General features: G+C 42.7%; 1 protein-coding gene across 1 annotated transcript in view; it reads right to left on the reverse strand.

The window, feature by feature from the left end:
* Nhlrc2 (NHL repeat containing 2) overlaps window positions 1-15,636 on the reverse strand; it is a 56,653-nt gene that overhangs the window by 17,927 nt on the left and 23,090 nt on the right. Inside the window, exons 4-5 of the mRNA XM_027406923.2 lie at window positions 14,299-14,420; window positions 12,131-12,260 (exon numbers count right to left, since the gene is read on the reverse strand). Coding sequence (XP_027262724.1) covers window positions 12,131-12,260; window positions 14,299-14,420 — 252 coding nt within the window. The remainder of the gene's footprint in view (window positions 1-12,130; window positions 12,261-14,298; window positions 14,421-15,636) is intronic.

Below are 15,636 nucleotides of genomic sequence, written 5' to 3' on the forward strand. Positions count from 1 at the left end.
TTGAGTTGTGATAGCCTCTAAAACAAGCGCCCCTTCCATGGCTGAGGAGACAAACAGGCAAGATTAAGACTGGCAGGGATTTCATCAAGCGATGCCAGGACTGCCAACCTCAAAAGACGACCAAGAGGGTGAGCACAGGCCCTGGGGGTAAGCACCACCACAGTGCTGGCAGTGCTGGGTGCAAACAACACCTGCTGCTTCAGCTCCTGCACCACGTGTGCTCCCTCTGTCCTTCTGGGACTCTCACCCTCAGCCCCTAGCACAGACTCCTTCAGACTGCTTTCTTGCTTCCCCTACCCAACACAGCATGCTCACTCATGAGCGTGTGCACAGGCACGCACGTATGCACACACGGCTCGGTGCCCTGCAACCTTACCTTACTGTTCTCGTGACTCTCATCGCCACCCTACGTGCTCTGTTTGCTCACTCGTTGCTCTTCTGAGAAGGCAACAGCTTTGCTTTTTTCAGCTTCATTACCAACAACTAAAACAGTGCCTTCCCATAGTAGATGCTCAGCAAATACTCACTGAGTAAGTAGCCTTTTCCTGGACAGTGGCAGACAAATGCTCTCATTTTGCCAGTACATCCACAAGCCCTGAAGCTACCAGAATGATGGCTGATACTTCCTAACACTGGGAACGATCTGTCTCTAGTCAGAGACGTCTGCCATAGATGCAAGCCTGTGCCATCATCCTCCACATCAGCACACTGAAGATAGGAAGTCTCACCCTGAAATCAGCTTTGCACACGAGCAGATGTGACGTATGTGGTAACCAAGTCATGCAGAGCACTCACAGGATGGGCCTCATTTCATAGAAATCCCTTTTACGTCTTTTCCATATTTAAAGACACATAGTGTAGTCTGATGATACATCTGTGATTTCACTTTGTTTTTTTTTTTCAGATAATTTACAATGGGCTGGGCTTAGGATCTCACAGGGCCGAAAATCCTCAAGTTACGTACGAAAATTGTCTTTCTGCACCTTTTAATGTCCCAGTCATAAAAACCCTGAGCAAAAAGACACATAGATGACCTATTTGATTTAGGGGTAAAGAATACTTCCAAAAGAACTGACAGCAAACATAGTAAAAGAAGAAAAACTATTAATATATTCCTGCCAACAGAAATGAGGTAAAAAACAACCACAAAAACCCTATCATTATCTCTATATAACCTCACGTGAAGGCATAGTGTGGAACAAAAGCAAAAAAATGCAAATATTATAAAAGAAATTGAAAGCAGGTGACATGGTTATATATAGAAACCATGAAGGAATGGTCACAAGTGTAAGTGAGCTCAGCAAGGTTCTGCAGACTGAAGGCGCGCCGGAAGATACCACACAAGTACAGACCCACCCTCTTCACTGGAGTCACCACCATGAGTCACAACAACAACCCAGTTTCTTGGTAACCCTGCTGTCACCCTCACTGACACTTCCACTCACAGCCACACACAATGCACCAGCAAGTTCTGTTGGATGAAGAATTTGATCAATTTGAGACATGTTCACTTTGGTCTAAGGCGCCATCAGGGTGACTCATGAATTATATCTAAGCTTATTTGTCCCTGTGTTCACACCTAAGAAGAGCCCTGTGTCTTCTGCTGGGATGTGAAGCACACCTGTCATCCCAGCACGAAGGAAGCAGAGGCAGGAAAATCAGAGTTTAGGACACACAGTCAGGTCCAGGCTGGTCTGTGCTACACAAGCAAGACCTTGAGTCCAAACAAACAAAAAGAAGAGAAAGATGACCCATGAGAGCAGTCAGCCGAGTTTCCCTTTCAACTTCAGGAGTCTTTAGAGCCTACTTTTGCAAAAGAACTTTGCTGGCACACATCTGACTAAAAGATCCATGTGGCCTCTGCTGTCTGGTTCTCTGAATAGGTCAGAGTAGCCCAGGCAGTTTACCACACATACAAAGGGAAAAGTGTGTCTGCTACAAAGTGTGGGAACTTGTGTGTTCTTGGCTTACACACTGATTTCCTTTACAAGTTTGAACGGTGAGGTAAGCACAGACACACGAGCTGTGTCAGCTTAGGGTTTGCTCTTTGGCAGTGTCTGAGAAGCAACCATCAGTGAGAGATATCAAAATAACCATTAGAATACATCCCAGTGAAAGTGTTGAGTTTGGGAAATCCTACTATCATCATCTTCATTTTACCAAACTACAGTATCTCAGAGAGGTTAAGTAATGTTTTAAAATGTGCACAGCTAGACCTGGAACTTGAGTCACCAGTGACCTGCCTCATTCGTGCTGAGATAAGATGAGAGCACTACAGAGGAGCACTCCCGCTCAGTCTGTTTCTCTGTCCACAAGCCTCTGTCTTGGTGCACGCCAGCCAGTGTATCAGGTACACGTTCATGTGTGAGCTGCTCCAACGCACCTGCAGCTTTCAACTCCAGGGTGGGAAACTGTTTATCCCTGTCATGTCTAAAAGATTTTTAAAAGGTAAAACAGAATTTCCACAAAGACTGCCAAAATGATCTTAAAAATAAGAATAAACTCAATAAAAGAAACCTGGAAGAAAAAAAAAAAAAAAAACAACCAGAGTCCAGCTTGGAAAGTGCTGCCTAATGTTAAGGTGCTGTGAGCAGCGCCCACCCGCCCTCCGGCTGCCTCTGTAGCTCTGAAAACTCCTTCCGAGCGGCTCAACCCAGGCACAGGGAAAGACCAAAGACAGCTGGGGGTGGGGTGGGGTGGGGTGGGGTGGGGTGGGGTGGGGCAGAGACCGCTCTATGCTGTAAGTGGAGGGCTTCTGCTAGGGAAGCAGGACCCACAGCCACAGCCATAGCAGAGCCCCTCTCCCCAGCTGGGCTGATGCTCTCCCCCAAGTTTGTGGAGCCCCAGGACAGCCAAGCACAGAGTGACAAACAGTGGAAGTCTGTCCTGGGGATGAAAGTGGACAGACAGAACCACCATGTGGCTCCATGTACTGAGGTGACAGAACAGAACCCCGAGGGTAAAGAATGCCACCAAGAAGACCCCAAGCAGCTAGATCCCACTTCTCACACCTCTCACTACGCAATCAGCCCAACTAGAGGCACTGGAATGCTCCTGAGCAAGCAGCATTCTTAGCAATAATGAAACCCAGCCAAGCACGATAGCATAAGCACTACTTAACGAAGTCTTTATAGCTCTAGTCCACATTACTGACATATAATTAGTGATGAGAACACAAACATGAAAGCAAGAGGGGGGGAAGCGCAAAAACAATGAACTGAAACTCTCAGTGCTGTCCTGAGACTGACTTAGTCTGCTGAAGACTGGGGAGAGAGAGCCAGAGTCCCCACAGAATGGGCGGCTTCTGTAGAGACGAACCCAGAACCAAGAGCACAGCACAAACTGTTTCTCTTTAAAGGCACCGTACTGAAAATGAAGAATCCTTCCAAACAGGGACATTGGCTGACAGACACAGTCAAGGAAAGAATTGGTGACCCTGAAGACAACAGCAAGAGTAGTTATGAGAACAAGGAAAGAGGAAGGGAATAGGGACCAAGGGATGTGCGAAGGCTCCAGACAGGGTGCCGTGGAATGTCACCTGAGTAGTTAGAGGTCCAGAAAGACAGAAAGGAGCAAATGGTGAGCACGTGAGGATATCACAGGGCTCCTTGAAAAGAGAAGCCCTGAACAAGGAAGACATCAAACCACAACAGTCCAGGTGGGCTAACTCAGAAGTAACAGTCAAACTGCTGAAAACCAAAGGCAAAGGCTTGAAAGTAGCCAAAGAAAAAATATACTTTACCAATAAAAGACTAAGTGCAAGAAGTAGAGCAGGGTGCTCAGAAACTATGCAAGCTCAGTCCAGCTTACCTGTGAAGTAAAAACACCTTTTGAAATGAAGGCTCAACAGAAAAGGCAAGCAATCAGCATTGCTGGGTTAAGAGAAACTTAAGCAAAGTCCTATAGGCAAAGGCAATGATTTCAAACACTTGCTTGGGACTGAAGAAGACAGCCACTTTGGAAAACAACACAATCAATTTCATTCCTAGGCATTTACCCAAGAGAAGTAAATGCATTACCACCACAAACAAATAGGAACTACAAATGTTAGTGAAAGTGTTACTGTATTTATAACTTTCAGTAACTAGAGACACAGAATGAACTGTGATGACCCGTACATTGGACTACTCAACAAGAAACAGCAAACCACAACAGCGAAAGGCCCTGAAAGCACTGTGCTCGGTGGGAGAAGCTGGACATAAAATGCTGTCTTGAGGAAGCACAAAGCCACTGCTATGAGGGGCAGACTGGGCGTGGAGATGCTGGGAGACGGAGCAAAGGGCACGAGGGAACTTTTTGAGGTGATGTAGCATTCCTCATCTTGACTGTGGTCATAGTTACATGAGTGTATGCATTTATCAAAAATCTTAGATCTACACAGTAACAATAAAATTTGTTTTTTGTAAATTTTACCCTGTTAACCTAAAACAAGACAGTTTAAGAATTTTCTGACATGTTTGTCCTTCTGTGACTGGGTTACCTCACTCAGAATGGTTTCTTCTAGTTCCATCCATTTGCCTGAGAATTTCAAGATTTCATTGTCTTTTTCCACTGAGTAGTACTCCATTGTGTAAATGTACCACATTTTCTTTATCCATTCTTCAGTTGAGGGGCATCTAGGTCCATGTTCTGGCTATTACAAATAATGCTGTTATGAACATAGTTGAACAGATGTCCTTGTTGTATGAATGTGCATCTTTTGGGTATATGCCTAAGAGTGGAATTGCTGGATCTTGTGGTAGACTGATTCCCATTTTCCTGAGGAACCGCCATACTGATTTCCAAAGTGGCTGTACAAGTTTGCACTCCCACCAGCAATGGAAGAGCTTTGGTGATCCCTCATGGAAGGCCTCACCCTCTCTGGGGAGTGGGTGGGGGATGATATTGGGGGTGGTGGGTGGGGGCATGGGAGGGTGGGAGGGAGAGGGAACTGGAATTGATGTGTAAAATAAGATTGTTTCTTATTTAAATAAAATTTGTATATATACCAAAAAGAATCTTCGGACAGAGGAGCTTCTTCCTGCAATAGAGGGGAAATGACAGGGAGCCCTACAACTTGACAGGAACACTCAGCTCTAAGTGGGGCCTAACCTCCCTCAGGCCCCAGGGTTTTCTGCAGAAGAGGCGAGGAAAGATTTGAGGAGCCAGAAGTAATGGATGACTCCAAGGAAGCCATGTCCTCCAGACACAGCAGGACTAATGCACGTATGAGCTCACAGGAAGCCGTGTCCTCAGACACAGCGGGACTGATGCACGTATGAGCTCACAGACTGTGGCAGGGCTCACAGGGCCTGTCCGGGTTCAAAGCAGGTGAGGTCCCAGCACTAAGACAGGGGAGGGAGGGTGGGCATGGAGCTTCCTAACCAAGATGCTTGCTTGCTAAAGAAAACTTAGTTTTCTCCAATGGAGTCTCAGGGAGTTTACAAACCACACTTTGGGATGGGAGCTTTGCTTAGCAGCAGCTGAATAACACAAAACAAACTCAATGGCACTTCTGTAGACTTTTCATGTCTCATTTTGCTTTGTTTGGGATATTTTTTTCCTTTTGGTCTTATTGGTCAATTGCTTAGATACTATGGTTTTTCATTTTGTGCGTGCACACGTGTGTGTATGTGTGTGTGGGTGTGGGTGTGGGGTGTAGGTTTCTTGTGGTTTGCTTGTTTGCCTGGTATTTTTGTTTTGTTTTCCTGAGACAGAGCTTCTCTGTGGCTTTGGAGGCTGGAACCGCTCTTGTAGACCAGGCTGGTCTCAAACTTACAGACATCCACAGCCTCTGCCTCCTGAATGTTGGGATTAAAGGCATGTGCCACCAACACCTGGCTTCTTTTGTTTGTTTGTTTTTAAAGAGTGGGAGAAAAAGAAACTGGGCAGAGCTGGGGCGACGGGGAAGACATACGAGGACTGTGGAAGGGGAAAGCATGGACAGAGTATACTATGTGCAAAAACATTTTCAACAAAACTATTGTATAAAAAAGAATCTTTTGTCAAATTTTAGATATAAAGATACAGCTGTTTTTCAAAATAAAAATACACTGGCCACAATGCATAAAATGTATCCCTTTAAACATGCCTGTATCATTGGATTACACTTAAAAATATTCACTGGTAATTTACAGAACACTAATAAGCGACAGAATACATTTCATCTACAGACCATCGGCTGAGCACACTCGTACTCAGTTCCAACCATCAAAAGTGACATAAGGACAGCTGGGTTTGTATCTAGAAAAACCCACCAGAGTCAGGAAGATTGACAGAACTCAAGCACAGTGCTCTTTCTATAAATGACTCTGAACCAGGGACTGTCAGGAGAGGTCAGCACTGGAGGGTTCCGACCGACAGATAAACACCACCCATACAGGCTATAGTCTGGCCTCAGAGAATCAAGAGAACTGAAACATGGTCAAGCAGCTGCTCAAAGGTCAGCCCATCACAGACATTAGCCTCACACAGAGGACTATGGTCATATTATTTAAAGTGATAAGATGAAACTTAATTTGTAAATTCTACCTTGTTAATTATTTTTACTTTATTGTAGCAATTCTATAATTAGGTGAAATGTGCAGGTGCTATTTAAAATATTTGTAATATTTACAATTTACATATATTTTTAGAATTATCAGGCATTTAAAATCTATTTCTCAATGTCTCGTTCAAGTATATTGTTTACTAGCTGAGATGCTTGCAAGTACACATTCAACAGCTGTCTTTGTTACTTTCCATTGCTTTTCCTTCCCTACTTTTTCTGTACTGTTTAGCTTTTAGATACACACACAGAGGAATACGTGTAATATAAAGATTAAGAAACTAAATCTGATATGCACATGCCAGTACAAACCTGAGAAAGAGCATCACTGAAGACTCCAAGCACCCCTCCATGATCACATGCTCCCTCTTCTTTCTAGAAGTCATTAGTGTAGACTTTTGTCTTTTCATTCCCTTCTCTTTAAACTTAAATCTGTGTGGGTGTAGCTCCCAAGCGTGTGTCTTAACTTCTAATGAGACCCAATGGAGGTTTCTTCCTCAGACTCCTGACACTCGCCCACGATGCTGGGGTGCCGCGGTCCACTGATGTGCACTAGACAGAATCCACTATTTAAAGATGTTACAAAGCAACCTTTTTTTTTCATGTTTTCTCTCTGATAATTCTGTCTTCTCACTTCCATGCATTATGGTAAAATATAAGAAAGCTTTATAAATTTTTTGAAACAGAAAAGAGCTTAAGAAGAACTATTGTCTGGAGCTTCTGAGGCTTTTCAGTGTTTATGGTAACATCTGCTCTAGCCAGTTTCATGATCTTATGTTTAAATATACACACTACTGAAACAGGAATGCAGAGGTTGTTTACAGTTTCAGTAGAAAAATACTATGAAAGAAGATACAATAGAGGCAAGCAGCTAAATCAATTGTTGAATGCATAGAAAACGTAACTTTTTTCAGCCCTCGTATTTACTTCTTTACATGTATTCAAAACATCTCACCATGCTTTGAGAAAATAAAAACACCTTATTTGAGGTGATGAAAGAAAGACTAGTAGGAACCTCTTAGACGAAAAGTTCTATTCTTGTATCACGAGAGCGGCTAGCTGGCTGTGGTGGTGCCTATTTACAAACACAGCACTCCAGGCTGAGGTAGCTTGGCTACACAGAAGAAATTGTGTCTTAAGAACCACCACTAACAACAAAAAAGAGAAACTGACTTTGAAATGTATATTTATATTTCTTAAAATAAAATATGTAAGCCGGACAGTGGGGGTGCACATCTTTAATCCCAGCACCCAGGAGGCAGAGGCAGGTGGATCTCAGTGATTGGAGGCCAGCCTGGTCTACAGATGAGTTCCAGGACAGCCAGGGCTGTTACACAGAGAAACCCGGTCTTGAACTATCCCCCCGACTTGCAAAAAAACAAAAAATAAAAAACCTTATGTTTTATGACTCATCATTGTAACTTTTTTCCAGTCTGTCTAGATCAGCAGTTCTTAGCCTGTGGGTCATGACCCCTTTGGGGTAACATCAGATATTTACATTAAATTATAGTTATGAAGTTGCAACAAATTAACTTTATGGCTGGGGTCACCACAACATAAGACACTGTACTAAAGGGTCTCGAATTGGGAAGGAACACCCACACAGCCCAACAACTACACCCAATTCAGCAGTCTCCTGAATCTCATCTACTTATGTTTCACAAACGGTCCTTGGAGCTTCCAAAGAAACAGTCTCAATGAGATCAAACTTAAGAGAGTTAAGGAAAAAGACCAATAAGGATATAAGAGAAAGGTGTGTATTAACATGTTATGTGACATCACACTTTGTAGAGGGCAAATTTGTCTTTTAGATCCCTCGTGATCAATTCAACAACACAAGAGTCAAAACATTCTGAAGCTTAAATTAAATCTGAAAATAACACAAATAACCTGATCTTTAGGAAAACAGAGTAGCCATCCATATCACAAAGGTCAAAATAAAAACTCTCCAGTATACAATCAGATCTCATTTGTAAGTCAAAAACTCAAACATCAGAAAGTCCCTCATGGGGCTGCATTTTGAGTTAATAAATAATATGAAATAAATATGTACATATAAATGTAAATGAATATCATATTTTTATTGTGGATATATTAAGTGACATCAAGCAAATATGTAATTTAGTAAAAATAATTCATCTAATCCTATGATCCAGTTATCAAAGAATTATACATTAATATAGGTTAGGACTATCAAGTAATTTAAAACTTTAGTTATTAAGATGTTTCTGGGGCAATATGTCACTCTGAGAATCAGGATCATCCTAGAATTTATAGTAATTTAGTTTAATAAAGCCTATCTGTCCAGCAATGATTTGGTACAGACACCCAGATTAGCTGGTTCACAGATAACTCATTAACTAGCATGACCACTGAGGGAGGTCTTTCAGACCTCTTTCAAACTACACTTTCTGAGCTAGCAAACACTGAAGCCCATTCAAGACTACTTCTCGCCTGGTAGTAGTGGTGCACACTTTTAATCCCAGCACTCAGGAGACAGAGGCAAGTGGATATCTGTGAATTCCAGGCCAGCCTGGTCTACAGAGTGAGTTCCAGGACAGCCAGGGCTACAAAGAGAAACCCTGTCTTGAAAAAACAAACAAACAAACAAACAAAAGACTACTTCTCTTGCCCATTTTCTGGAGCGAAGATGTGTTGTTACTTTTCTATGGCTTTGAGGAGACACCACAGCAAAGGTAACATAAAGACTGAATTTACTAGGGGCTTGTGTATAGTTTCAGAAGGTTGAAGTTCATGACCATCACAGCAGGGCACACACAGCAGCAGCAGATAGGCCTTGGTGCTGGATCAGCAGTAGCTAAGAGCTTGTAACTGATCCATAAGCAGGGGGTCGACAAAGAACCAACTGGGAAGGCTGTGGGCTTTTAAAATCTCAATCCCCCCCCCCAACCCATGACACCTCCTCTAACAAGGCTACACTTCCTCATCCTTCCCAGACAGTTCTGAATGTGAGCCTATGGAGCCATCTCATTCACATCTCACCACAGGATGTTTTCAGAACTAAGTGACATGCAGAGCCCCAAGCTGAGCTGAAGAAGGATCTGAAAACCAGGGCTAATAAGATGCATGTCTCACATGGCATTCCATTTGACTTAGAACCTAACAGAATACCTGTAAGGGAACCTATAGCCACGCCTGCTTAGGGGCTGGCTACAGGTGTGCCTGACCATGCCTTTGAGGGCGAGGTCAGGGTGACACAGAATGAGAGGCGGTCAGGTAGCTGGTTGCGGTTTCAGCTTCACCTTTCGGCTTGCTGTACAGACTGCTGCCCGCCGGCCGGCTAGGTAACTCTGTAAGTAAGGCTTTTCCCTATTAAATACCCTTGTATTTCTACCTGACTCCGTATTGGTAATTTCCCACATTATCTGGTGTCAGGAGTGGGGTATTGGAAACCTATGCTCCATTTGGGACAGCCTGCGGGTCCCACAGAGACAGCAGCCTAGGCCAGGAAAGCGCCCTGTCTCCACAGATGCTCCAGGCTCGCAGCTGACACGCTGCACCATACAAGTGAGTTCCAGCTGCCGCTGAGCTGCTCAAATTTCCAGAGACCTACAAGGATGACACGATCTGACAATCCAGGCAATGGTGGAGAGGATAACCTAAAAGCCCTTCCCCTAAAATGAGATTGATGACTTCTCTTTACGCCATCCTAGAGTCCTCATCCAGTGGCTGATGGAAGCAGAGACAGACATCCACAGATATACACTGAGCTGAAATCTGGAACTTAGTTGAAGACAGGGAGGAATGAAGAGCGAAGGGGTCAGTACCAGGTTGGAGAAACCCACAGGAACAGTTAGCCTGAACAAGGGGGAGCACATCGACCCCAGATGCTGTCTGGGAGGCCAGTACAAGACTGATCCAGACCCCTGAACATGGATGTCAATAAGGAGGCCTCTGCACTCCAGGGAGCCTCTAGTAGTGGATTAATATTTTTCCCTGGTGTAAGAAGGGACTTTGAGAGCCCATCCCACGTGAAGGGATGCACTCTGTCTCTGGACACATGGGGAAAGGCCCAGGACCAGCCCAGGAAGATTTGGTGGACTTTGCAGAGCCCCATTGAGGGCTCTACCCTGCCTGGGGAGTGCAGGGTGGATGGGGTAGAGGTTGGTAGGGGGAGGGGGAGGAGGGATGGGGTGAGGGGAGGGAGAGGGAGAAGGGACTTACATGTGAAACAAGCTTGTTCCCAACTTGAACAAATAAAAAAAATTTTTTTTTAAAAAAAATACTCCTTGGCCACTATATAACCTAACTTAGGAAAGTACACTGTGATTTTAAGCAATGTAAATTCTGATAGAAATGACAGAAGTTGAACATTCCTGGCTCTTTGCCCAGTTGTATCCACATCCTTTTCCACAGACAGCCTCATGGTGGCAAAGCACACATTCCTGTCTTCTGACTTTGCACCACTTGTGTGACTTGTGTTTCTGTTTCACTCTTAGATGCCCTGGAGCTAGGGCTAATGCTGGTTGTGAACTACCCAACCTGAGTGCTGAAAACCAAACACAGGTCCTCGGAAGAGCAGCAAGCATCACTGTGATAATTACTAATAGATGCAGAAGACACAAAGTGGCCAATACAAACATCAGTAACTAAATCACTATATAACTACTGGCTATTAATCACTAGCTATTAATCTTACATTTCCCTCTCTTGAGAGACAGTACTAGCATAGCAAAGTAAGAATTCTCAACACAATGCCATTCAAATAGCCAAGATCACATGGACCATTTAGCTTCAAATTCTAGTTGGATGTATTCTCCTGTCTCTACGTCTGGTCTTAGACGTGCAGATAGTAGCCATGGCAGCACTGCTGAGGACAATGATGAGAACACTGGTGTCTTTTCTATATTGATACGGTTAATACAGGCTTGTGTTGTGTCAGCATCTGCCTAACTCATTAGGGTAATATTTTTAATTATTTAAAAGATGCTATCTTATTTTAATATTTGGGAATTTTTTAAAAATGAAAAAAATAGGTCAGCTTCTTCTCTGATATCTCCATTTCTTTCCAACTAGAGTCAGCAAAGACATTATTAAGTGATAGGTAGCTCGTGGATCATCTTTGTTTCTAAACCACACTCCTATCACTTTAACCACATTTAGAATGACACCAATGGGAAAATGCAGATTATATGAGATTATTCAAATCAGAATCTTGTATGTACTGAGCCTGATCCAAGAGAGAGCCAGTTAACCCGTCATTCTTATAGAACAGGTATTCTATTTGTGTATACTATGGCTGCCTCTACTTTACCCAAGCAGCAAGCTCCAAGCCATATGTACAAACATATAAAACAAGCTATACAATTACTCTAAATAAACATTTCAAGAATCTTCTTAATTAAAAACCTTAGAAAATATTTTTTTTTTCAGAGACATATTTTCTCTGTGTAGCCCTGGCGGTCTGAGAACTCACTCTATTGACCTGTCTGGCCTCGAACTCAGACATCCGCCTGCCTCTGCCTCCCCAGTGCTATGATTAAAGGTGTGTGCCACCTCTGCCCAGAAGAAAAGAATTTGGTAGAGATCAGATTTTACTTTTATTAGCAGAATTTGCTGGCGTGCGCTGCTAAGCTCTCATACCTGAGGTTCCAACCACGACATCCCAAGGGGAGCTGATGGGCTGCTTCTCGCCTCTCTCTCCCCCCTCTGTATCTGTCCCTTGAACACCAACGCCAGCTACAGTGCTCACTTTCTCAGCTTCTAGGTCAATCTATAAAAAATACAGTAAGCGTTATTCAATGCATGTTACTTTCACTTTCGGTGAGTGAATCATTTTAACAGAATATACAGTGTCTTTGAAACACAGTGTTTTATAAGGATATTAGAGCAGACTTGTCACTTAGATGTACAGCTAGTCCCCCTCTCTCATGTCCTGTAATAAAAGGGAATGGACTCCCAACACACTACCTCATGCGTTTACAAACCTTCAAACATCAAGCCAGACTGAAGAAGAAGCCACCTACTGCAGGACTCTATCTGTGTGAAAGGTTCAGTAAGCGTCCATCAGTAGCCAGAAAGTTGATTGCCTAGAGCTGAGAATGGTGATTACCTTTGTGTGACAGCTCCTAATTGGGAGCTGAAATATTCTAAAAACGATTTAAAGCTATGACTGCAAAAACCTATTAAACTGATTAAAAACTAGTGAGTTCTATACTTACATGGGTGACCTTTCTGATAAACCACAATAAAGTCATTAAGATAATCCCGTGCATAGGACACTCGTGTTTTTCAGGTCATATGCAGATAAGCATATCACAACGGTTAGCTACGGTTTGCTCGTGTGAGGGAATGGCAAGGGATGTGGGAAAGGGGATACAATCTATAAACTGACCAGGCAGTGCTTGGGAGGCAGAGGAAGACAGATCTCTGAGGGTCCAGGCCAGCCTGGTCTACAGAATGAATTCCTGGACAGCCACGGCTACACAGAGAAACTTTGTTTTAAAAGTCAAAGCAAAACAAAACAACCCTGTAAGTTAATAAAACTATTGTAGACAAAGCAGGGTGTGCACGAACAGTGATGCCTGTCCAGTGGATGTAAGAGGGTGGTGAGCTTACACATCTGCAGACGAGGTCTGCAGAATAAAATTCAGTAACTATTTCTGTGGAAAGACAAAGGGAGAAACAATGCAGCTTCCTGTCTTCACAGACACCAGTCATGTCACACTGAATGGACACCAACCTTAGGAAACCCAGGATTTTTGTGATGACACGACTTTAATAAACAGGCATTTGAGAGGGGGCACAGTAAATAAGAACAAGCATTTCTGATGTTGCCAAGTAGGTGTCTCACTACTCAGTGAGTGATCAGACATCACTGACAAACTACAAAAACAACTCCCAAAGAAAATCACTCATGAGAACAGACCTGTAAGAGCTCAGTAATTAAAATCACATCATTTTTCTGTAAACTATACAACAATACTAATGAAGTGCTACCTAAAAAAGGGGCTTCTTGACCAAATAAATACTCCCCCTAACTTCAAGTTAGCATATGTAAATGTCTAGGAAGTTTCCAAGAATCAAAAAACATACCCACTTTAGTGCTTTAAGTCACAATATATATTGATAAAAATAAATACATACAAACATTTCATTAAATATATATAATTTGTTAGTAACTTACTCAACAAATATTTATTGAGCAATTCAACAGCCAAGTTCTCCTCAGCAGCAAAGAAAACATTGCTTTTGCCAAGACACACACAGCAGTGGGTACCACTACAGTCTAGATAGTTACTTGCTATAATATGAATACTATGTGACACCTCTGCCAAATGAGTGAAGACAGATGTCAATGCTGAATGAAAGTGAAGTATCAGAAGCATTGTGTTTACCTAACAAGACAGATTACAGGCACCTTAGTTATTTTCAAAATTTACAATAGACTATATTTGAAATCACTAATGGTAGGAAATATTAAAAATAACTGGCTTTATCTATAATGGAATATGACAGTTATAGCAATCCTGTGACTAATACAGAATGAGTAAAACCTGCAAAATGCTGTTTAATAAATTCTATTTGTTTTAAAAAATTCTCTAGAAATAGTCTTTGAAGTCCAAATTTGAATAAGAGTATATTGATAGAGAATTTTTTTGAAACCTTAATGTATTTTTTCCTTTCCCTCCTCCCCACTCTTCCTTCTTTTTTAATACAGGGTCTCATGTAGCCCAACCTGGCCTCCAACTTGTAACATGGATGACCCTGGACTCCTGATATTAAAACATGAACTTAAAATGGAAAATTACCTTTCTTATAAGGTGGTTTTCAGTGTCGGCCACATAGATGACATTATTCACGATAGCTACACCCTGTGGAGAATTAAAAGATGACTCTGAAAACATTCCATCTTTTCTTCCAGGGTTAGGTCCTAAAAGACAAGGTAGTTGTGAGACAATCTTTTTTTCACATTAAAAAGCAACTTCTAAGTAACAAACCTCCAAACAAATAATTTAAAAAATTACATTTAATGCTATTATTTAAAAAAATAAACAACACAGCATTTCAGTATTTCCATCTATCTAAAAATGAAAATAAGGGGCTAGAGAGATGGCTCAGCAGTTAAAAGTGCTGGCTGCTCTTCTAGGGGAAGGGATTCCAGCACCCACATGGCAGCTCACAACTGTCAACACTAGTCCTGGGATACAATGCCTCCTCTACTCCCAGAAGGCACTGCACACACACGGTGCACAGATATAGGTGCAGGCAAAACATCATACATACAGAAAAATCATTAAAAATTTAAAATAAAGATGTTTGCCGTTTTCCTCTATTTCTCTAAGTCTATCTATTCTGGCTAGCATACAGCAGAAGAAAATAATTTTCAAAGCATTTTAAATACCTGCTACATAGATTAGAAAGTTAAAAATTACTTTAACCTCTCAGCAGCTAAAAGGATGATTAAAAATGATTTACTGGATGTGTGTGTGTTTGCCTGCATGCATGTATAAGCACCATGTGTGTGTCTGGTACCCAGAGGTTGGAAGAGGTCGTCAGTTCTCTGGAACTGAGTCAGTTACAGATGGTTGTGCTGGGAACGGAACCCAGGTCTTCTGCAAGAACAAGTGCTCTTGCCTTAACTGCTGGGCCATCTCCCTAGCCCCCAAAGGGGTAATTTTTTAAAGACAATTTAGACAACAGACCCCTTTGGTAATAAAAGGAAACTGCACGCACACTCCTTCCCTTGAAAATTATTTACACTCAAAACTGCCGTCCGCAGAACTACACCTTGGAGCCACACTGTCTTCGGGAGTCACGAAGCCCAGGTGACACTCATCCCTACCCTGCTTCACTGCCATACAGTCGTGTAACATTCTCCAGTTTTGGAACACCCCAGCTCCAAGGAGGGGTGGTGTGGCACGGTAATACACACCTTCGGCTACCCAAAGCCTCTAGGTCAATTGTCACAGCCTGCTTTGCACACTCCCACTGCCTTACACAGCAGGCAGAGAGGTAGTCAGGGAACACAAGTCCATTAGCTCCCAGCTCTAGCTTTCCTAGCTGGTGGTCTAGGTGAGCGCTCTATGTCTTAGTTTTACTTCTGAACTAACAATACCCCGAGTCTCAGCATTACGGGAGTGGAAACA

Source organism: Cricetulus griseus, chromosome 3 (genome assembly GCF_003668045.3).
Source record: "Cricetulus griseus strain 17A/GY chromosome 3, alternate assembly CriGri-PICRH-1.0, whole genome shotgun sequence".
Taxonomy (NCBI): domain Eukaryota; kingdom Metazoa; phylum Chordata; class Mammalia; order Rodentia; family Cricetidae; genus Cricetulus; species Cricetulus griseus.